Genomic DNA, 8,968 nt, shown 5'->3' with positions numbered 1-8,968 from the left:
CGCGGAAGCAGCGAAGACCAACATTGGTGCCGAGTGCCACGCCACATGTGAGGTGAAAACTGGAAAATGGTCCCTGGGTTTATATAGGCTTTACGTTGGTTTCACATATTTTTGCGGATATATATCTATTGGAAAGCATCTTACTGGACTTCTCAATTCTGTCAGTGTAAGAAAGATGTGTTACAGGACCGATCTTACGGCTACTGTTCAGCAAAGGTGGCAAAGTTGCTGTCTCCGATGTTTATTTGCTCGCACCGTACGATCATTGGATGACGCATTCGTTCTTGGCGGCTTCCTGAGACATTTTTTCTACTTTTTCCGCGGTTTTCCGCTGTTGTTCGAGCACATCGACAATGCTTTTATGGACCAACTGGGTTGTCTCTGAATTCATCTTGCACGTCCTCTGCATGTTGAGCTCCACCGCGCTCATCGCCGCTCGGTTCATCGCGGCCGCGGACTCCGTGTTCTGCTGCATGGCTGCAATTGCCTGCTGCTGCATTGTTGCCTGTGCGGTAATTTGCTCTTTCACCGTGTCCAGTGTGCCCTTGACCATGGAAGCTGTCTCCGCCATCGCATCCTTCACGCTTCCCAGGAAGTCCTTCTGCGATGTTTGCATATCCGTCATCACCTTCCTGTTTTGCTCATTATTATGATTCTGCATTTCTAGAACCATCTTGAAACTGGAAAAGGCAGAAAAAAAAACAGATCGAGGCATGCTATGAGCTGTCCTCTATACGTCGCCTACATAGGTTCATGCTCACATAAGCATCGTAAGTGTAAACCCACACCACCGCATATGCCGCCAGCACTATGGGCACCCTGCAATGAAGTTTTCCTGTACATGTCGCGCCACCTAGCAGCGGCGGTGAGCACCCGCGGGTAGGCCCTCACCGTCATTTCACCGTTGTGCGTGGTGCGCTCAGGCCCGCCTGAAAGCCTGCTTTTCCAATTTTCCAATGGATTAATCGCGGCCTCTTGGCAGCTCCTTCGTGAGAAGTATGAACAAAAAGAACAAGCGCAGATACTTCTGCGTTAACGATTGTAACAACCGCGAAGGCGATGCCAGTAACAAATTGTACCGCTTCCCTTCAAAACCGGGGGAAGCAACTCGGCGGCTGTAGTGGATCGTCGCGGTTCGTGTCGGTCTTGCAAATTTCTGTTAAACGAACCAAGACGTAAATGCAAAAAGAAGAAAAAATAAACAACCAGCAGCGGCATCAATAAAAACACACAATAAAGCATCAACTGCATAAAAACGCGTGAACTGATTCCCGCTCTTGTAAATTAGTTTATATAGTTTAGCCCGTCTTACTCCAAAACAAACGCGCAGTGGTTGTTCGTGTCAAATGTACCTTCGTAAGCGCTCCGTGCTGGAGCTTTGTACGCGCTGTGTTTCTTCCTGCGCCAAGACACAGGCGCGAATTCTGGAACCGAGCTCATTCTGCCGATATTTTCTCGCGCTTAGAACAACAGAACTAAGGTTGGAGTACACTGCAGCATAGGACGAGTATTCAAAAATTAGCATTTCTCTTGCGTACATATTTGTTCAGTCTTCACGTTGTTTAGTCTCAGCTGATTGCTCTCTATGATGCTTCAGCGGTAATGCCCTCTCACATTTGAGCCCGAACGACAATACCAGAATATGCTCGAGGCACTTTGTCAACGGAGAAAAAAACACTTACCTGCCAATTCGCCAAAACCTCTACGATTGTGAGGTTCAAGGCACGCTCCAAGTAATGAAGCAACAAATGACAGTTCAAAGACGTCCACGGCCGTATTTGCTCACTCAAGTGGCATAAAATAATTATTTCTTAACTCACTTTGAGATCAACGTCGTAAGCATGCTTGCTTTCTTGCGACAAGTACTTCGCGACCTGCGGCGGTTGCTTAGTGGCTATGGTGTAGGGCTGCTAAGCATGAGGTCGCGGGATTAAATCCCGGCCATGGCAGCCGAATTTTGATGGGGTCGAAATACCAAAACATCTGTGTAATTAGATTTCGGTCCACGTTAAAAAACCCCATGTGGTTCAAACTATTCCAGAGTCCCCCACCACGGCGTGCCTCCCAATCAGATCGGGGTGTTGTCACCTAAAACACCATAATTTAATTTAGGCACCTCACTGTGATGTACGTGCTGTTTACTCCTTTGACACGATATGCATGGTTGTAGCCGTAAATCTGACGTCCTTTCTCAAACGTCGGTGGTCCAAAATGGGCCTCAATGCTTTCGATTGCCTTAAAACCGCAATTTAACACGGCCGACACGTTTCAAACGAGCGCCGCAAAAGCATACCTCCGTAGCAGTGGCCGCCTCGGGTGTTTCGCACAACTGACACGGTGGTGCTGACGGCTGAGCCGATCGCTGCGCCGCCTGACAATTGCAGGGAGCCCATAGCAAATTGCTGTATATGTAGCTCAACGCCGGCAGGAACCTCAAAGTGTTTAATTGTAAGAGTTAACTTATATTACGAATAATTAGAGTGCGCTCAGTGAACTTAGTGATTTCGAAGCCAAAGCAGAACTATACGAGGATCCTCTATAGAACGTGTTTTAGTTGTTAAGAATGCCTTCTACATTCGTACGAAGTGTGTTAAAGGCTGTAAATGCAAAATAAGGTTCAGGCACATGTAAAAAAAATGTGTTATGTACATTTTGTAATATAATAGAGCAACGCAAACACCGTTAGGTGCCGTCGGTGTATACGGGTACACACCCGGCTGCTGTGATCTCCTTTGAGTCCGTTGTTGTAGCCGTGCTCTTTGCCGCGTGAAAACATAGTTGGCTACCGTCACGTGCTGCTAGTGTGCTGCACTTGCGTCGCCCGCCGAGAGAGCCATCGGCCTTTTGATGTTACTTTTTCGTGTCCTAAAGGATGCCATATGGCAAATCAGTTCTGCGGCATCCCGCAAGGTGGAGGAAGTATCATGACAGGGAAAAAATTGTCATCCATCCTAATGTAGCATGAAGCTATACCAAGTACCTTCGTGCTACATTATGGTAGATGACAATACTTCTCTTTGAAAGAATGCCATGTATAGTAAGGGCAGGTCCGGTCACACGAGGCCTACCTGACACCTACGCCAACAAGACAATGACACCGACAATATATAGGCCGACTAGTGTGTAGACTGTGTCGTTGAGAGACATTCTGTCACATTTTGTCACAGCGAGTCGTCGCAGTGTGACAGGCTTTCGTGACGGCGACCGAACCAGTCTGCGGATTATCTTTCGGTCAGTCATTGTGAAAGCAACCACAGAGCGAAAACATCACACCGACAACGCGATTTTGTATATATTTATTCGTGCTCAAAATGAATGGAAGTTCTAGATCGTCAGCCCTTTCCCGCCGTCAGTGCCGAGATAGACCAGATGTCGAGTTTGTTTAGAGGAAGGCCTACCAACAGTCCATCAGTTCGTGCCCGTAGACCCACTACGTGCGGGCATCGGCTCGGTCACGTTAGGCCGATACGATGCTGATTTTGGTCTCCAGAATTCAATGTAGTTCAGTTCTGGCGATAGCGAGATTAAATGGACCGCTCTTGACTTTGTACAGTGCGCACATAAAGAAGTGGCGAAATGCCACGGAGATCGAGAACCTGGTACCAAAATCAGGAGTGCGTAAATTTCAGGTCACCGCAGCATAGTTTACATTCTATTTAAAGCGGGAGATGAGAGGTGAACGTGTAGTTGCAAATGTAAAGAAATTAGGCTCGTGCGCTGCTTTGATCGCTATTTCCACAACGTAGAAAGCGAACGTTAGTGCTGGCACCATTACTCCTTCCCAGATTCCACGCACCGCCTCATATATAGTGTGGCCCCACAGTGCTCTTTGTTTCATTATTGCAGCATTCCGCTTCCAATTCATTTCCGGATTGCCTTGGTGGGTGCTTGAGTAAGTCTTTCCTTCGTTTATATGTGCGCCGAGGTATTTATATGGCTTGACTATGGGCATGACTTGCTGTTGAACTGACACCACATAATTATGCGTCTCCTCATTAAAGATCATAACTCCCGATTTCTCTATGCTAAACATCAGGCCTTTATTTGTTGCCGCGTTGCCACAAATATTTGCCAGCCTCGGTAAATATCGTTTATTGTCCGCTGGTATTGCTACGTCGTTCGCACACATCAGTCCAGGGAACTTCTGTTGCACCATTTCTCCAATATGTATGTAGGATAAATCAAACCCTAATTCTCTGTTTTCCAGTCGCGTTTCTATGCCTTTAATATAAAGCGCGAACAACAATAGAGACAGAGGACATCTTTGCTTCAGTCCTTGGAAAATTGCCACCATTCATTACCTATTCAGCCTTCCCCTACAGCTTGCACTCGGTTGCCTCTATATATCTCCCTCATTAGTTCTACGAAATCGTCCTCTATGACTTCGTGCTTAAGAATATCCCTTAACAATTCCCTCTATACGTTGTCATAGGCTCCTTTAATATCTCGAAATGCTACCGATAAAGGTCTACTCTGAGCTGCTGAAATCTCTATGCACTGAGTTAATACAAACATATTATCCCCTAAGCGTCTGCTTGGCCTGAACCCATTCTGGAGTTCCTCCAGTACATCATTTTCCTTCACCCACGTCGACAATGCCAATTTTATGGTTTGCATTCCCATTCTATATATCACCCACGTTACTGTAACAGACCTGTACGAGCTCATCTCATCCTTATTACCTTTGTTTTTGTAGATGAGGTTTACCTTGCTTTCATGACATCTCACCTGGAATTTTTTTTCGCTCTAATCACTTGCTATATGGCATTAGTGCGCAGTGCGTTACTTTTTGGACCGAGGTTTTCAATTAGCTGTGTTGGGATTTCATTGGGCCCTACTGTCATGATATTAGGGATATTTTCTTCTGATTTTTTTTCCAATAAAAGCTGTCTATGCTAAATTTTGATTTCTCAGGCTTCTCTGTCGTTTGTAAATTTGTTTAAGTCATAACTACGCTTTATTTCATGCCGTAGTTATCCCTAATACCTTTTCTCATGTGCCGCAGCGCATCGTCTCCCAGTGCTATAACATGGCTCCAGAATATTTTTGGTGCGCCTTTGTCTCGCTTGCACATGTTACGCACCCAATGTTCACTTGTATATTTAATTTTCTCTTACACGAGCTCACTCGCCAACCTATTGTTTTCACGGTATTTGTTCCCTCTAAGGAGAACCTCTTATTCGTGTAATCCCAACTTTTTGGCTTCTCGATGATCCCTAGACGTCTGCTTCCGCTTTTCTATAGCTTGCTTTCTTTCCTTGTTCCACCATATACATGGTTTCCTCCTTCCAATACAACAGTTTCTTTTTTTATTTGTCTGTATTATTTCCTTCTGCACAACGTCTACCAGTTCCTATTATGCCCAGACTGTTGTAGGAAACGCCTGCATTTTCTTCTCTATGCTTTTTGCAATCTCTGTTTGCTTTTCGTTCATTTTTAGAAATGCTGATGCTATTGTTTCCTGTTTTTCGTTAGTATTTCTCTCGAATTTCAAAGTTAGACATTTGTGATCTCTACCGAGGTCCGAACGAGGGGACACCCTACACTTTAGCTAACAGCGCCAATGGTGCCCAGGATTTCATTGGCATGGGAAACAGTGTTACGATCGGCCAGCGGGGGTAGTGACCTTCTAGCCTCTCCTCCCCGCTGCGACGAATCGCTTCTCGAAGCCAACAATGCAGCCCCCTCGGACAGTCCTACGGATGGATGGATGGATGTTATGAGCGTCCCCTTTGGAACGGGGCGGTGACTTGCGCCACCAAGCTCTTGCTACTATGCTGCCTAATATCCTACCTACAGCACCAGCAGGGCGCGACACGTGTGGCAGACCGAGTATTGTTTGTTGGTTCACTGTCGCCTTCACAGACCGATGGGAGAAAGAAACTCCTGAAAAAGGCTATTCTAAGGCGTTCCCTCACGGACTCCGGTAACCGGCACGGTCGTTTGACAGACGCCCCAGCTAACTGCTGGGTCATCCCAGGAACCAAGACGCGCCAGCTTGAGTCAAGCGTGAGAGCACCTGTCTACGAGGCTCCCCTCCTTTCTCTGTGTTCAGTGAACAAAGGTGCCGGAGCGAGTGTGTGAAGCCTCGCCCTCAACGCGGGTCTTTCGATGACGTTGGACGCTCCGATTAGACGAAGGTTGCACAGCAGTTTCGCTGACCCAGGGATCTAGGGAGGACAGAAGGGGTTTAAGCAGACGTTTTCGGTTCCTCGGTGTGTACTTCACTTGAGTCATGTTAGACTGATGAGATACAACGTTAGCCATTCTTCGTGTAGATACTGTCTGTAAACCCAGTATTCCTCGTTCTCGATGAGAACAGGTTCCTCCCTAAAACAACGTCCTTAGCGTGGATGAGTCGGGCGACGGCATGGTCCAGCTACCCCTTTTGACATGGCCGACCCCAACCCTTACAACAGGGACTGCCGCAGATGAGAAATGCCAGACGCGTGGAGCTATCGGCCGTTCTGCCAGAATTTACCGCGCTCGAAGCCTTGTGCCTTTTTGGTCTTTAAAAGGGCCCTTCACCAGTTCTGGCCGTTTTGAACTGACAAGCGCAGAGCATACAATGCGCGCTAACGATCGTGTTTGCAAAGAATTACATCTCTACGTGCCGCGGAAAGGTATGAAATTTCAATCCGAACGCCGTGTCCATTTCTCTCGCGGCGACCGCTCTCCAAGCCGGACGGTGACGTAGTCGCGTCCCTACGTCTACGTGGTCAGGTCCGCAGTGTGACGACGCTCGTGGTGACACGTGACTTCGAGAATTTTCAAGGCAACATCTGTTATTTGTGTGATCTGCTGCTTGAATTGACGAAATGAAGTTTAAAGAAATAATAAAACACACAAACGGAATGTCTGCGTCTTTTTTTTTGTTTCACTTTGCATCGAAGCAAGAGAGACGTACTTCCGCTTCGTCTGCTTGTTCCCACGGTCGTGCAGTCACGTGCGGAGGTTCCGAAACTCTCAAATTTTCTGTCTTGTTCCAGCGCGTGATCATGTTCTGCGATCCGCTTGTTCTGCCTCAGTATTCGTGTGACACTGAATCATACCGCTAGTCATGTGTCCTTGTGCAAAGCACGCAAATTCGTGTGCTGCGCGAAACGAGACAACAACTCGCGCGCGACGCCATCAGCAAAAATGCGCAGCGCCGCAAAAAAAATATAAAAGCGAGGAGAAAAAAATGAAGGCGGTGCCTGTGACGTGCTCCTTACGCCATCCTCGAGGTCCGATATGGGAGAACGCAGGGAAGGAATTTCGCTTGCGGAGGCTAGACGGGGCGACTGGAGAATCTCGCTATGCAGTGGAGCACGCCTTGTGAAATCAAGAGTTCGTGGCACTGAAATATTTATATCTGGGCTATTAATGAGCCGATTGGAAAAATGTTTGCGGCAGGACACTCCCTAGAGGACACGTAAGAACTACCAGCGTATAACCAAAATTTGCTATGGGGCTTGGTGACGGGCCCTTTAAGCCCTGGATGTATTAGATCAAGCATCTCCTCCACAAGTCACCGTGTTATCGGTACTTGAAGCCCGCCAGCCAAAAAAAAAAAAGAAAACCATTGAAAAAACCACCTTAGAGGATCACCAAATCAGCCATGCTTTTCTTAACCCGCCGCAGTGGTTGAATGGCCATGGTGTTTCGCTGCTGAGCGCAGAGTTTTGGGTTCGATTTCAATTCGATGGGGATGCATGAGAAAACGCTCGTGCACTATGCATTGGGTACGCGTTAAAGAACCTGAGGTAATCCAAGTTCATCCGGAGAAGCAACACTGTCTCCGCTCCACAGGGCTCCGCCCACGCAAAACACGGCACCGGAAACATCGCACACTTCACTGCCTTGAGGTCGGAACAGAGGCCCGTGTCTAATCGACGGTGCGCAGTAGCTTTATGAGCGCCGGTTCGCGTGTACGCCACGCAAGGCAACCAGCCTTACCCAATCAACTTTCTTAGCTAGGACGCCGTATAGCATAACTATGAAGCGACACTCGCGCGTTGTCACTAAGTGATGCTCCTTTGCCTTCTCGCACGTGCGCTTTCTCTGCAGCCAGGAGTGGCGCACGTAGCTGTTCGTTCCAGCTCTCGGTGTCGAGGACGGGCGCACTCGCCTGGCACTTTGCGCTATCATGCGGCAACACACGCTGACAAGTGATGTGCATATATAGGGAGGAATAGGGAAGCTAACTTCGCGAGAATAGTCTGCGCGCTGTAGCGACGCTCATTTTGTGCCTTGTGCTACGCTGCGGCGAGGTTCCGCAAAGCTTAGCAGATCGTTTACTTACATTTGGACCATGTCTTGGGACACGCCTCCGACGGGAGCAATGGCAGGCGCCTGAGGAGCGGCTGCCGTGGGGCTGAAATGGATTAAAATAAAGGGCCTTCGATTTATCTGATCTATTTTCATTGCTGTGCACCAGGGCTGTTACAGCCAGTGTGCGTCAATTCAAAAAATAAGACAGAAAGCAAGCGCACAAAATACAAGCGGCAATTGTAAAAAAAGAAGCTAAACAGTACAGATAGTGTACAAATTGCACAATGCATGGGACATAGATACTACCTTACATATATAGCATAAGGCAGATGGAACTAATACCAACTATAACAAACTAAAACGACACATTTACAATATATAAACAGCTTTAACAGCATACAACATATATCAGCATCACAGAACCCAGAATTATACAAGTAGGAACTACAATTTCTTTCAAAACGCGCTATCGAATTTGCACGTTAAAATACCTGTCTTTCCAGTTTTCTATTGCTTTAACTAGAAATAAGTGTTTGAAATATTTGGCGCTAGACATGTGAGGTTTGATATCCAGGAAGTCGCAAATGCATGGTCGGGACTTATATTTAACATGCCACTTTATAATTGATAAAACAATCTTAACCTCGCTGTCTATCATGGCATAGCAAGTTTTGGTGCGCTGGCCTTGGCGAGCAACGTGCGGTAACATATCCCC

The 8,968-nt window shown here is 47.2% G+C and overlaps 1 protein-coding gene across 1 annotated transcript in view; it reads right to left on the bottom strand.

Moving 5' to 3' along the window:
- Positions 1-203: 203 nt before the first annotated feature.
- LOC142581954 (uncharacterized) overlaps positions 204-8,968 on the bottom strand; it is a 47,275-nt gene continuing 38,510 nt past the window's right edge. Inside the window, exons 4-5 of the mRNA XM_075691388.1 lie at positions 8,285-8,356; positions 204-680 (exon numbers count right to left, since the gene is read on the bottom strand). Coding sequence (XP_075547503.1) covers positions 263-680; positions 8,285-8,356 — 490 coding nt within the window. The 3' untranslated portion in view covers positions 204-262. The remainder of the gene's footprint in view (positions 681-8,284; positions 8,357-8,968) is intronic.

Source organism: Dermacentor variabilis, chromosome 5 (assembly GCF_050947875.1).
Source record: "Dermacentor variabilis isolate Ectoservices chromosome 5, ASM5094787v1, whole genome shotgun sequence".
Lineage (NCBI taxonomy): Eukaryota > Metazoa > Arthropoda > Arachnida > Ixodida > Ixodidae > Dermacentor > Dermacentor variabilis.
The sequence above is the reverse complement of the archived record's forward strand: the minus strand, read 5'-3'. Positions and strand labels throughout refer to the sequence as shown.